Below are 15,191 nucleotides of genomic sequence, written 5' to 3'. Positions count from 1 at the left end.
ATTCTGTCTTAAGCTCGGGGAATGAGTGGTCATTTGTTATAATCATCGTACCTTCGTGTATAGCTTTCTTTGGTCCATAGCGATTTGGAACTGGTTTTAATGCAACAAGATTCGGCAATAAATTATTTATGTAACAATGAAACAATGGTACTGTAACATACACTGTTCCGGCATCGTAAGGAATGAAAAAGAGTTGTTTACCTCATCCAAAATTCGACCAGTGTACCAAAGTGATTCTCATAGCGCTTGAAAAACGAATTTGTACTTTCGATCGCTTTGTGTTGTTCTTAATATGCAGCCCAAGGCAAGGTCACGATGGTAGGCAGGAATCCAATGGTGTCTGTCGTCGAACATTGTAGTCAACCAATCATTATCTTCCAGCTCGAAATCTGAAATGACCTTCTGCCACTTCTCTTCGAACTCCGACGGCTCCATATCAGGGTCCCAAACAACAGCGTTAAAGCGAGCAAGGAAGTCCGTGTCTCTGCAGAGTGTTGAACCAACTTTGTCTGTGATCTTTTGTGTAATATGCCACATACAATAACGATGCCTAGCTGTCTTGAAAACAGAAGGGAAAGCCTGTTGTATGCCAGTCATAATGAAACAGAAGTCGAACGTGATATTGACCAAAGTGATAGGGAAAGAGCAAGTGAGTAAATTTAAGTAAGTCTCATTCTGATAACATTGTCACACTATTACCTTCTTTATGCCAGGGCATTGATCCGTGATCATGAACTGCGGCTCTTTTTGTCCCATGGCAGTCAAGAAATGCTGAAAGGTCCATTAGAAGGAGATGTTGTCCTCGTGTAACAGGAGACAACCGGCAAACAACACCGACTTTCTGTGGTGATTAACACCTGTGAATGGTGTAAAAACCATATCATACTTGTTGGTTCCGTAAGTAGGGTCGAAGCTCACAGCATCCCCAAAGAATGAGTAGTTTCTAATACATGTAGCATTAGCCCAAAAGAACTTTGTTAGACGGTTTTGCGGATCAACATCATAGGCGAAGTAGAACTGGGGTTGGGTCGCTTTGAGTTTCTCAAGTTGATCGATGAAAAGGTCAGCATCTCTTAACCCAATGTAGCACTTGATATCTCTTTGAAAGTTCTTAAAATCTATCAATGTAGCACCGATATTTTCATACCCATTGACAAGTTCCTTAACCTGTCTAAAGGTCAATCCAGCGCCAATATTCAACTTGGAGTTGTCCAAGATAAGCGTCTTCTGGAACATATCAAGGGATCGTGAAATCTTATCGAGATCTCGTTCGAGACAGAGGTGAGACGATGATTGTGGACTTGAGAAAACTCGTCAATCATATTTGGGCCATCAAGGCCATGTAGAAGGGCAAATCGACGTACGCTCGGCATCCAATTCTTGTGATTTTAACTCGCCGTGTAACTGTACTAGCTGTGGACGAACCATCACCCATATTCTCATCATCCTTGGTTCTGGGACGCTGTTTCGGTTTAGATTCCCTGAACCCTTGACGGTTGCAGACTACGAATTTTTGGTGTGCAACACCACCTCGTAGTGTTTTAAATCGTGCTTCCGAGGGGTAAATCCACATGCCCGAGCATAAACCTCGTAGAACTTGATTCCAGCCTCAAGGGAGGCGAAAACTGCACCAATGGTAGGTCTAAACTTGTGCTCAACCACACGCATCCAGCGCTCACCTCCATTAGGCGTGTGAGATAGAACAAGCTGATTATTTGGTTGAGGATTGGGTTGCTCTTGGACAATTGGCGTAGAATGGGGTTGAGTGACAGTACTTGAGTCTGTAATACAAAAAGGAAAATACGAGTATTAGTGACCTGAAATACAACGGTGGTATTACAAAGAGTAACATTGTTACAGTAATACTAGTACTATGACAATGTATCGACATAAGGATGGACGGGAGAACAGGAAATATGCGAAGAGGCTGGACTACAATTTAGAACAAGAAACTAAAGTACATTGAAGTAACAGCAGAACAAGAGGACATCCAGAAGTGGTACAACATATGTTATATGTGCAATGGAAATGAATATATGTGATTGTGTTACAGTAACATTGATATTGTAACAAGCTGAGCCTGTAAGCATTGACAGCAGAACAGGAATATACAGACAGGGGAACAGGAATATACAAGACAGGGAAAAAGGTCAAATATAATGAAATTTGACCTAAATTGAACGAGAAAATCAACAAATACAAGGATATTTGACCTAATATTTAAGACAAAAGCAACTACGAGTATAATCAAAGGAAAGGAGATCGTAAATTGAAGTAGAAGTGAACGGATTTCATTAAAATTGAAGCAAACAGAAAATCGATTAACCTAAAAAACTGAAAAGCAACAGAATAAAGACAAATTAATCAAAATTGACGGAATGTGACGATAAAGCAACTGCGATTGTAAGCAGAAGCAGAGGAGAACGCAAATATGAAAATTCGATAGGAAAAACAACAAATACAAGGAGATTGCACCTAATATTTAAGAGAAACGCAAATACGAGATTAATCAAAGGAAAGGAGACCGTCAAATTGAAGTAGAACTGAACGGATGTCATTAAAATTGAAGCAAACATAAAATCGATTAACCTAAAAAACTGAAAAGCACCGGAATAATGAAATTACAATAGCGAATGATCAGCGACATAGAATCCAGATGAAATCGCGAAAAGGAAAACGAAAGGATTACGGAAATTACCTGTTTGCATGTTAATGTCGGTAGAATCTGCATCCATTATAGCAACGAGAACCTGGAAAACACACGAATTTGATTGATTTGTTAATGAATTGATAAAAGCGAGTAAAAAACAGGAACCTAGGGTTTGTTTGCTTGATTCAGAGGATTATTTTCGACTTAGAGAGAGAGATAGAGAAAGCGAGGAAAAGAGACGGAGGAGAGAGAAAGTGAAACTGAATTATGAGGGGGAGGTTTGAATTCTTAGCTTTTATACGTTTGTTATAATTTACGAGATTTAATCTCGGTAGTTGATTAGGAGTAGATCTAATGGATGAGATTAAAATGCTAGACTCACCTAAGATACCTAGACTCACTTGATGCAATTTATATATATATATATATATATATATATATATATATATATATATATATATATATATAGACGTAGGATATGATTACCAATATATACTGAATTGAGGATCGTTTTTGTTGGTGTTTTGGCCGGAATTGAATTGAGGATCATTTAATTGTGTTTTTATTATTAAAAAAATTGGTGATGGGTTATGTATTGGATGGTCCATTACCTCTTAATACACTATTATAAATTTGAGCGTACTATAGTACGCTATTTGTAAAGAGATGTGTTAGAGAAAGTTGTAGTTATAATGTTGCCATTAAACTTTTTATATTTACGAAATCTACTCCCTCCACACACTCATTTTCACTCCATTTCAATATAATACTCCTCTCATATATTAGAGAAATGAGGTAAAAATGAGTGTGTGGAGGGAGTACTATTATGAGCTTGCTTGGAATGGGAGTAATTATTAAGGGAGTAATGAGAGTTAAAATAAGAAGAAATAGGAGGAGATTGGTGCTTTGTGGTGGTTGTGGAGGGTGGAAAGAGGAGGCGAGGGAGGAATTATTACCTCCATATGGAGGTAATGCATTACTAGGGGGGAGAGGTACGGAACAATTACTCCCTTAATGGAGTGACTATTACATTATATTTCCCCATTTCTATCCATTTCTATCTCCAACCCTCATCTCTTCCCTCCATTTTTTTAGTTCAATTTAGCTCTATTAATTACCCCCTTAATAATTACTCTCATTCCAAGCAAGCCCTATAATGTACTTAATATGAGGTGGTGATTTGCAATGGTGGTTAGTGTATTGGAGTGTGTGGTGTTAGTATTTCTTTTAGTTTTTAACTAGGTTAGATCTCGTACTACATCACGGCATTTTATAGATTTTATTATATAGAGTCGTTCTACATTAAATTATTTACATAATTTAACTATAGTTTTAATTTAATGTTATAATCTACTAATTTTAAAATATGTATAATAATAGTATTAAGAGGTAAAAAAGGATGTTTACTACCATTAGTTACTACCATTAGTTAAAACTTAAATTATCGTTGTCTTAACCTCTATTATTTTTATTATTAAAAATAATAATCTCATTACATGTAACAAAAAATTATCCATATCATATATTATATTAAAGCTGAAACCAACAGCCTAATACTATGCCACGTGTCATCAGCCTAATACTCTGTCGTGTGTCTTTAAAATATTAAATCATCATATGTAATTAAAATATTATATTATCATACATAATGCACACTATAACAACTTAATTTAATTGACTTTAAAAAGAAATCTTATCAATTTCAAATCAAACCAAAAAAGTTTACTTTTTTAAAGATATATGGAAGTATTTATTATTACTATGTTGGATGCATTTTTTGGCCAAATTTTTGTTTTTCAATTAAGGAGTCTTGGTTGACTTTAAGATTGACTTAAAAAATGAAATGAAATCCTATAAATTATGAAACAGAAAGCCGGTTCCACTAATCCACACAGAAAAATTTCAAAATAGATCAAGACCTTATCTAATTAAGGTCACTAAAATTCTTTACCTAACTTGGCCTACATTTACCCAAATAATTAGCCTATAATTACACAATTGCAATTATTTATGGGCAAAAGTTATTCTGTAACCTAAATTAAAATGTTGATTGTTTCACTAGGAAAGAATCATTTGATTTTAAACCAATCTTATCTCATATAAAATTATTTATAAAATAGGAGAAAATCATTGACTGATTGATTGGATATTCTTTCCGTTATATACCCCTTTAACAGAATATCTACATGCTAAATCTCGGCCAAAATAATTGTTGTACACATTGTTTATATTCATTCTGTAAATAACTTGGGCAATAAAGTGAAACATTTTTTAAAAATTTTATAGGTGAAGCGAGAATTTCCACTACTACATATGGCATATGACCTGAATCATTTATGAACTCTGATATCCAATCATTATTTACTCTGATTATATTAGTGCAAGATGTAGATACCCGTATCCGTCGATATTGGAATTTATAGAGAACCCAACAAACACCCGATGATGATAGGACACATGTATTCTTTAGTTGTCATTGTCATTATTTGGGCTCGTTTTACGATGTAGAATGAGCGTTGTCGACGAAGTATTTTATTAATTTAAATGATATTTAAATTAATGTTTTTTTAAAGTGAATTCATTTTATTGTTTTAATTTGAATTTATTTTCATAATTTTATTTTATTGAAAATAAAATAGATATTTGATTTGAAAAATCATTCTTTAGTTACTTGATTTGACAAATCAATTTAAATCGTTTTATAAATCGTATTTGAAGAACTCGATTTTTACGACGATTTTATACGCGATTTTGAGCTCGTTTTCTACTTGATTTGGGCTCGATTTTCGATGCACTTTCGGCCCAATCCCCTCTCCTCCAACCCGTGTTCAAATCCAGCCAAATCCCACCATAAAACCCTGGCTTAGCCCTCCCAAATCACGTCCCAAACAGCCCAACACCACCTTCGCTGCTCTGTTTTGCAGCCCCAAACCCGACACCAAAACTGCCCCGTATTCGACTCCAATGCGACCCATATCTCACCTCACACCTAGCCCACACATCAAGATATAATTCCAAGCCCTTTCCCATGCAACCCACGTCCAAACTCCTTCACAAACCTCACGCAACAAGCAGCCCCCCTGTTTTCGTTCTCCAAACCCGAGCCCAATCAAACACTTCCAAACCCGCTCCAAACGGCTACCAAACCCGTGCCCATGACCACCCATACTGACCTGACTATTCTAACCATATTACCATGCCTTGACCACCAAGAAAACACACCCTAAACCCTCGAAATAGCTGCTGGACAACAGCTATGCGAAACAGACACAAGCTGTTGTTCACCCTTCGAAACCCTACTTTACCTCCCTATAAATACCTCCCCTCTTCCATACATTCAATCCTATAAGTTCTCCCCACATCATACTGCAAATAACAACCATCAATCGTCCAAAAAAAACCCTAAACTAAAGCCGTGACAGCCGCTCGAAAACAGGGACACAAATCTTGTTTTTGAGTTTCTGTCGTGGTCTTTGGCCTTGATTCTCGTGCAAAAATCCTATTAAAACTTCTGGTTTATTTCCATATTCACAAAATTCAGTCTTTCTAGTTTCCAAAACATCTTTTGGTTTGAAAAATCGTTGAGAAACGAAGTCCTGGTGAGTGATTGAAAATCGCTGCTCAAGTCTGCCTTTTGAACGTGTTTGTTTCGTGATTTCAAAATTCAATTTCAATTGTCTTCGTCGACGACGGCCCCTCGAGATAAAATCCACGATCGATTACGACCCAAGACGGTGTCAACGATACATGTAGGTTGAGGGTGCATCAAATCCTCCTTCTTTCCCTTTTTATTTCGTTTTATTTTTATTTGTTTTTCTATCGCTTATTTTATGTATTATACATCGTCTAACATCGTTAACTATGAAACATTAGTATAGTATGAGTATGAGTTAAAGTGCCATTCCGAATACCCGCGTTGACTTGAGTTGGGAAAGAAATCCGCCATGATTGGTCTGGTCGTATCCCCTTCATTTACATATCCTCGTATTTGGAATCGGACAGAATTAAATCAATCTAATTGACGTAGTATGTTATTTGTACCTTTGTTTTAACTTTGAACTTTTCATTCATCGTAATAGTAGGCCACCTTTACACAATTCTTTCAACTAATTCAACACCTCAATTTAGTTCGTTAATTCATTAGGCATCTTAGGAGTAAAATAACATTATTGTAAATGAAATTTGCAATCTTCTAATTTTTAATTGAATTCATCTTCCCATTCACTAATTTTCTCGCTAGCATGGAAGTGCGTGCTTAACACCTTTACATTTGCACTCGTTGACAAATTAGAATTGTTTTTAACCTAGTTCGTAATTATTTAATTTAATTTATAATTAATTAACCTTTAATTTGTTTTACTTGTTTCTAATATTGTAAATTTTGTTTTTATTATTTTTTAAGGTTCAAAATATGTAAATTTAATTTAGTGAATTTTTCAGTAATTTATTTTGCCGATTTCGAAATTAAAATGCAATTAACTTTGTTTTTCTACAAAAACCGTGCACTGCACGGGTCTGTTCTGACTTCTGATTCGTGCACTGCACGGGTCTGTTCTGACTTCTGATCCGTGCCTTCGCATGGGTCCGCCGATTTTGATTTCTTTTCTTCTTTTGTTTCTTTAATTGTTTACTAATCCTATTTTAATAAATATGGATTGGTGAATAATTTTAATGAGTTGGGTTCAATTTAATCAATAAGTTGTACCTAATTTATTTCAAACCTTTATATTTGTTTAATTTAATTTAATTAGTTTAATTCTAGTCTAATTTGTTTACTAATTAATAAATCGGCTAACATCATTAATCAATCTAACTTAGTTTTAGCCTTTTCGTTTACATTTATTTTATTTGTTAAGTCATAATAGTTTAAGTTGTTTTTTGTTAGTTTGTATTGTAATTTTGTATCATGTATATAGGTTTTATTTTAATTGAGAAAAAATAATTTCGATAGTTGTTGTAATTAGATCGAGTTGTAATTTATTTCTCGTTGTGTCGGCATGAAATGCCTGGGTTGTAATAGGATAGATCCCAATGGCTCCCCCATTCCTCCTAAGCCGTGTTTGAGCATCTTTTATTTCAAATCAACCAACATGCTAAAACAACTTTGACCAAGTTAGTATTCATGCATTAAACGACATAGAAATTATTGTCACATGTTAGGGTTTTAAAACGATGTTTGCATATCATATATCGTAGTAGCTACGACCTTGTTTGAAATCCGATACTTGACTTAGTAGAGGCCGTTATTGACGGGTGGGGTTAGGTGTCCTTATGGGCTTCCTAACACGTACCCTCACCCCTTACTCAAAATCTATGGTTTGTGGACCCGTCTAAATACCATTGGATTACGAGAGTCATTCAAATCGAGTGATATAGGGTACAAGTCTTTATCTTTAATCACTCGTAGTCGATTGGCTTTATGCTTTTCGATGAAAGGTGTAAAGTTAACTTGAACGGTTCCAAGTTCCCATAAAACTTGGTGGCGACTCTAATTTGTCTTAATTCGATTCGAAAGAACCTCGAGTCGATTATGCCTAGAGTGGATCCCGCGGACGGAGTTCCCGCGAGCGTTGTCCACAGTTTGGCGACTCCGCTGGGGAAAAGAGGACTAGTTACACTTTGTTTCTATGGTCTTTTCCTCCGAGGTGAAACTTGAAAAGAAAGTATTGGAAAGTAAAACATTACTCATAGTGCTACGATTCATGCATAAACCCTTAAGGACTTTCCCGGGCCGTCCCAGCGCTTCTTTGTGACGCGTGGGGGGCGACGTCCCACTATGCCAGGAACTTGCACATTACTTGCTTCCTCTTCGCCTCGTCGTGGTTCTTGATGGTGGGGATGCTCTTCTAGGTACTCTACCTAAAGGCCCTTGCTCTATAAGACCCAAAAAGGATGGAGGGCATAGACCTTCTTGTAGAAGACTTGCCGAGACTTAGAGATGTCTAGGAGCATACATCCTTATAGCATGAGAATGACAATGTGCGAAATGAATTTCCCGAGTCTTTTCAAATTTTCCATATCAATTTCAAAACCGAACTTTTGAACAACTTACTTTCAAAATAGCATGGTTTTAAAAACGCGGAATGCTGCCCAAGTAGGACTAGATTTTTTCGGCCCAAAATGAGCTTTTATAGCCGGCATGCCGCCCATTTTAAATCTCATTTTCAAATCGATTATCCGTTTTTTCAAATTCAATCCAAAATGCCTCTCGAACCTTAACCAAGCATGAAATGCGTCGAGTCGTGTCCGGGTCCTAGCCGTGTTTGGCTAGGCGTGTTTCGTCCTAGGTATCTAGAACACGACCTTGTTGGGTCACCCAAGCTCACCTCTTGGGCTTCGAGTCATGTGGGTCGACCAATTGTTCTAGGATAGTCCACAGAAACGTCCAAGCTAGGCCATTTAGGGCGTTTCACTTGAACCTATGGCCTATGTTGGTCCAATCACGGGTTTAGTCACACCAAGTCCAGTTTAGAATCGAGCTATGACAGCTTGGGTCGTGTCGTTTGGTCGAGTCCAAAATGAATCGAGGTCTAAATCCAACCGTGAGTCGAACCTTTTGGTTATTCAGTCATAAGTCGAGTCTTTGTTTGAGTCAAGTTGGTGTCGTGTCCTTAAGTGTGCAGGGGCTCTTACATTTGAATATTGACTCAATTCGGGGTTTTCTTGTAGAAAGGCCGCCAAAAACCCGACTTCAAGCAATGGAAGACGCTGTTAACAAACTCACTGAGGCCGTGAACCTCATGAGGGCTAGAATGGATGTGATCGAATCAAGTCGGGTGAAGATTCCTCCACCCCACCCTCGACTAACGGAGAAACGGTTCAAATTCATTGAAGACCGTCTCGAAACTCTCCCAGGGGAAGAATATCCACTACGAAAATGCTAGGGCCTATGCCCCGATTCAGATAAGTTGCCCACAAACATGGTACTCTTTGATATCCCAAAGTTTAAGGGCACGAGAAGATCCGGTCCACCATGTTAAGGCCTATAAGGGGTACTTAGCACTGAAGGGAGTACCTGCTGACATGCTCTCTGAAATTTTCGCTCAATCTCTGGATGAACACCCGAAGGCGTGGTTCTACAATCTGGACCTTAAGAACTTCCCCACTTTCGGAGATATTACGGTGGAGTTTTGTAAGCATTATGCTGACAATGTCGAGATTCGGACCAATATAAGAACGCTAGAGGTTATGACGCAGAAAGAAAAAGAAGGCTTTACTGAATTCCTTGCAAGATGGCGCGCTGAAAGCGTGAAATTAGCCAAGAAGCCTGATGAAGTTGAAATGGTAGATAAGTTCGTAAAGAATCTACGACCTGTTTACCGTAATGCTCTGAAATACCAGAATTTTGGCTCTTTCAAAGAATTGATAAGAATCGGGATAAAGGTAGAAGATGATGTCATAAGGGCAGAGGCTGAAAAGCCGAAAGGGTACCAAGGGGCCTCATCGTCTAAGGGCAAGGCCCCAGCAACGACCCATATTGATGAAGCCATCAATCTCTTATAAGGGCAATCGAAGAAGTCGCAGCGCCAAACACCTAGGGCATTCATCGATATCGGATGCACTTATACATACGCTCTCCAAAGGCTCATAGCCCAAGGAAAGCTGAAGCCTATTGGTCCAACTCCGGACCCTCCCGCTGATCAACAAGGTAAATGGTATAAACCAAATGCCTATTGTTCCTTCCATCAAGGAAAGGGCCATGATACTGAAAGATGCTATCGACTGAAGCACGAAATCCAAGACATGATTGAGAGTGGAACACTCCCGATCCCAACTGTTAAACCCAATAACATCACCAATCCATTTGGCGATCACGCTAACTTTGTTTCTATTGAAGACAATGTCGATTACTCCCATCTTATCCTCCCATGTCACTTGAAAGGGGTGTTTATCGGGAAAATATTTGTGGATTGCTTTGAATTCTTGCCAAACCCGAAGAATGAAATTCGAGTCGGGAGTCTTGCTCTAGAATGTACTCCTCTCATTAACGAAGTTAATAAAAGACAATTCGATTCACCAACCTTCATCACTGGCGTAGATCCTCGAGGACTACCTCGGGATGGAGCGGACCATCAAAGGGATCAAGGATCGAGTGAGCATCTAAGCCGATTTGAACAAGGGAAAGCTCATGACCAGATTTGAAATTATGAGTCGGGATCTGTTTTCTTAGTCGAGTCGAGTCTAGGACTTTCTTTTCCTGAAGTTGAGTCGTTTGTTCCGCGATGACCTAGGGTGTGTCCTAGGAATCTTTCCTTCGAGTCTGTTAAGCATTTGTCTTTCCAATAAAAAGTTGCAGTTTCGTTTCCAAATATGTCTTGTTTCCAATCCTCAATCATTCCGAAAATATGATAAAATGCACAACACACTCAAAGGCATCCCTGGGGTGGAAGTATGTCCCGTTTCAAAATGTAAGGATACTTTAGGATCCCGTGTCTGTTTCCTTTACCTATTCCATGTCTGGCGGTAGAAAACCTCCATCAGAACCAGTGCTTATGACAAGCTTTTAGATGATTCTATGACGAACCCGGACTAGCTCCTTGTTTCCCATATCGATGACGGAAGGTAAGCCCATTCCCCAACAAAATCATCCCATCTCGAAGAGAGAAGATATCAACCCGCTCTAAGAAGGAATTGTTAGTTCTAACCCAATTTAGTTGGCGAAGCTCAGTTATCAAGGTGTACCCATTTGTGACTAAGAGAATGAATAGAAGACCATTTTCAAGAAGAGAATAAAAAAGAGATGAAAAAGAATGAAAAAATGAGAAAGAGAAAAAATTGGAAAAATGAAAAAAATGAAAAAAAATGAAAAAAGAAAAGTGATGAAAGAAAAAGAAAAAAGAAAAAAAGATGTTGAAGTTATTGCAGAACGCTTTTGGTTGAATGTCGAAGTTACGGAAGCCAGAAGCCAAGTCAAGTACCCATAGTTGAAGTTCAATGGGCGAAGCCCAAAAGCTTAAGTAGTAACCTCTTTACCCCTAAGTCCTTCCTGAGACAGTTACAAGGGGATAGTTGGGAATTTTGAGAATCATTCCGCTTGTGTTGTTATACCTAGCCTTTAGGGTCCAGACATGAAAATTTGAACCCACATCATTTTCCAACCCATTTGCACTTGGGTTTCATCAAACCCGAGACACCTTTTCCAACCACGATGTAAGCCATAACCCGGTAGCCTTAGCACCGCAAAACGAACCTTCAGAATGATGGTTTACCTTACGAACCTATTTTTACCAAGCTCCACATCCCAAAGAATCAAAACCTTTTGTACCAACCCTAGACACGGGATACAACGGTACCTTACAGGCTAGAATGGGATACGACATGATACCTTAGGTGAAACCTTTGAGTGTGTACACACAATCAAAATGCCATGTTTATGCACCAAGATCGAACTACGTCGGATTTGATTTCGCTCCACACGAATACGTAGGCAGTCCTTCAGAATAAGGGATTCAATCCACTCATCAACCAAGTTGTCATCTTGTCGGTTACTTACGGGTCTTAACCAAGTCCAAATGAAGCCACCTTTGTTTGATCGGTCTTAGCACTCGATGTAGGCTAGGATAAGGATATAGGTTTGGATGAATAGTATCAAGTCTCAGAATGAGCTTTATCTAACGGTGTAGGCAAAGATGCTCAGTCAGATAGGTGTGGGTTTTTGTTGGGAACAGAAAGTATGAAAAACCCGCTGAAAAGAAAGAAGGCGTGGAAGAAAAAATAGTAAAAGCCCGCTGAAAAGAAAGAAGGCGGTGGCAAGAAATGACGAAACTCGCTGAAAAGAAAGGAGGCGAGGAGAAGAGTGACAGAATGTTCCCAACAAGAGTGATGTGTGATGTCTAAGTATTCTCGTAAAATCAACCTGTGTTTAGAGTCTGGGCGAAGCCAACGTTGTTGCTCTGTGAGTTTAATCCACCTTGTCAATGCCAAGTGATCTTGATTCCCATGTGCCCTCGGGAGCACGCCCATGCCATACGATATCTCCGTCCCAAGTTCGACGACCTTGTGATTCCCATTTGCCATCTTTTGGCGCCGGAACGGCCAATTTACATTTCTACCCCCAACAAGTCAATAATTGAATTAAAACCCGTGCACACTTACGGTTTTATTTTCCTTTTTTGTTTGACGGTAGCGGGCTACGCCCACGTTATTTACAAGTCATACAGAGTGTCTGAGTCAGATTTCATGCTCACCCATCAAAGTTCGATTTCAAAAAATTTCAAAATTCCAAAAAAAAAACTTTTTGCGAATTGTGGATAGATGATCCAAGTAGTGGAATCTTTGTGGGTCAATGATCCAATCCTTCGAAATTCAAAATTCAAGATTCAATTTTTGAAGGGCCGATGGCCCAACATTCCAAGTGATGTCAAATTCAAACTTCGGGCCGATGGCCCAGTTTTTCAAAATTTTCAAATTCAATTTTCGGGTCGATGACCCAATCTTTCAAATGATCCAATTTCATGATCGATGATCCAAATGTGCTTAAGTGATGATTATTGCTCGTACATTTTCTATGTTTCAAATATAGCAGGATATGTTTCACTTGGGGGCTATAAATTCTTCGACTTTAGAGCCATCACAAACTGGGGGCTCTGAAGCCGTTGGCTTCAGAGACCATTATCAAGATGTAAAGGATGACATCCACCAAAAATTCAATTCAATTACAAGAGTAAGAAATGGAAGAATTCCGTAGCTGAAAGCAAATGATGAAAGCGGCGGCAACCTCCTCGGAAAGTCCCGTCCCATTTAGGCACCTGCCAGCAGATGATAAGCTTTAGGCAAGTGTCGACAGATGATGAATTTCGGACAAGCGCCAGCAGATGATAAATTTTGGGCAAAGGTCAGCAGATGATGAATTTTGGACAAACGCCAGCAGATGATAAACTTTGGGCATGCGTCAGCAGTTGCCGAACTACGACGCGGGTTTGATTCCGTCAGAAACGGATACGTAGGCGCCTAAGGATAAGGCTCAATCCATCATATATGCAACTTTATGGGTCGACGACCAACAGCGATAATTTGACACAACAGAAGCAAGAGTCAATCCCCAGCGAAGTTTCAGGTATAATCTCTTCTTATGGCTGGCGAGCTTATATACGCAAGTCTACTGGACTATAAACGACCCTTGAGAATCCTCGGGTCGAGAGGGATGTGGGGTATACTTTGACTTTCACCTTGTCCAAGCCTCAGTCAAAGTGGGGGCTCTGTAGATACCCGTATCCGTCGATATTGGAATTTATAGAGAACCCGACAAACACCCGATGATGATAGGACACATGTATTCTTTAGTTGTCACTGTCATTATTTGGGCTCGTTTTACGATGTAGAATGAGCGTTGTCGACGAAGTATTTTATTAATTTAAATGATATTTAAATTAATGTTTTTTTAAAGTGAATTCATTTTATTGTTTTAATTTGAATTTATTTTCATAATTTTATTTTATTGAAAATAAAATAGATATTTGATTTGAAAAATCATTCTTTGGTTACTTGATTTTAAAAATCAATTTAAATCGTTTTATAAATCGTATTTGAAGAACTCGATTTTTACGACGATTTTATACACGATTTTGAGCTCGTTTTCTACTTGATTTGGGCTCGATTTTCGACGCACTTTCGGCCCAATCCCCTCTCCTCCAACCCGTGTTCAAATACCAGCCAAATCTCACCACAAAACCCTGGCTTAGCCCTCCCAAATCACGTCCCAAACAGCCCAACACCACCTTCGCTACTCTGTTTTGCAGCCCCAAACCCGACACCAAAACTGCCCCGTATTCGACTCCAATGCGACCCATATCTCACCTCACACCTAGACCACATATCAAGCTATAATTCCAAGCCCTTTCCCATGCAACCCAAGTCCAAACTCCTTCACAAACCTCACGCAACAAGCAGCCCCCCTGTTTTCATTCTCCAAACCCGAGCCCAATCAAACACTTCCAAACCCGCTCCAAACGGCTACCAAACCCGTGCCCATGACCACCCATCCACACCTGACTATTCTAACCATATTACCATGCCTTGCCCACCAAGAAAACACACCCTAAACCCTCGCAATAGCTGCTGGACAGCAGCTATGCGAAACAGACACAAGTTGTTGTTCACCCTTCGAAACCCTACTTTAACTCCCTATAAATACCTCCCATCTACCATACATTCAATCCTCTAAGTTCTCCCCATATCATACTGCAAATAACAACCATCAATCGTCCAAAAAAACCCTAAACTAAAGCCGTGACAGCCGCTCGAATACAGGGACACAAATCTTGTTTTCGAGTTTCTATCATGGTCTTTGGCCTTGATTCTCGTGCACAAATCCTATTAAAACTTCTGGTTTATTTCCATATTCACAAAATTCAGTCTTTCTAGTTTCCAAAACATCTTTCGGGTTGAAAAATCGTTGAGAAACGAAGTCGTGGTGAGTGATTGAAAATCGCTGCTCAAGTCTGCCTTTTGAACGTGTTTGTTTCGTGATTTCAAAATTCAATTTCAATTGTCTTCGTCGACGACGGCCCCTCGAGATAAAATCTACGATCGATTACGACCC

At 38.9% G+C, this 15,191-nt stretch overlaps 1 protein-coding gene across 1 annotated transcript; it reads right to left on the bottom strand.

Moving 5' to 3' along the window:
• Window positions 1-237: 237 nt before the first annotated feature.
• LOC141646834 (protein FAR1-RELATED SEQUENCE 5-like) lies at window positions 238-1,236 on the bottom strand. Its single transcript, XM_074454806.1, has 3 exons — window positions 877-1,236; window positions 700-771; window positions 238-579 (listed from the first exon to the last, which is right to left on the bottom strand). Exons 1-3 carry the CDS (start codon window positions 1,234-1,236, stop codon window positions 238-240), a joined length of 774 nt encoding a protein of 257 aa, XP_074310907.1.
• Between the last annotated feature and the right edge of the window lie 13,955 nt (window positions 1,237-15,191).

The sequence above is a fragment of the Silene latifolia genome, chromosome 1 (assembly GCF_048544455.1).
Source record: "Silene latifolia isolate original U9 population chromosome 1, ASM4854445v1, whole genome shotgun sequence".
NCBI classification, from domain to species: domain Eukaryota; kingdom Viridiplantae; phylum Streptophyta; class Magnoliopsida; order Caryophyllales; family Caryophyllaceae; genus Silene; species Silene latifolia.
This window is presented reverse-complemented; position numbering and strand designations above follow the sequence as displayed.

Excerpts from the sequence above, each read along its gene's own strand:
- LOC141646834 (XM_074454806.1), bottom strand. The coding sequence starts at position 1,236 with ATGTTCCAGAAGACGCTTATCTTGGACAACTCCAAGTTGAATATTGGC. Across the intron at positions 772-876 it reads GAACCAACAAGTATGATATG|CATTTCTTGACTGCCATGGG; the intron begins GTTTTTACACCA and ends TGGACCTTTCAG. Across the intron at positions 580-699 it reads AATGCCCTGGCATAAAGAAG|GCTTTCCCTTCTGTTTTCAA; the intron begins GTAATAGTGTGA and ends GGCATACAACAG.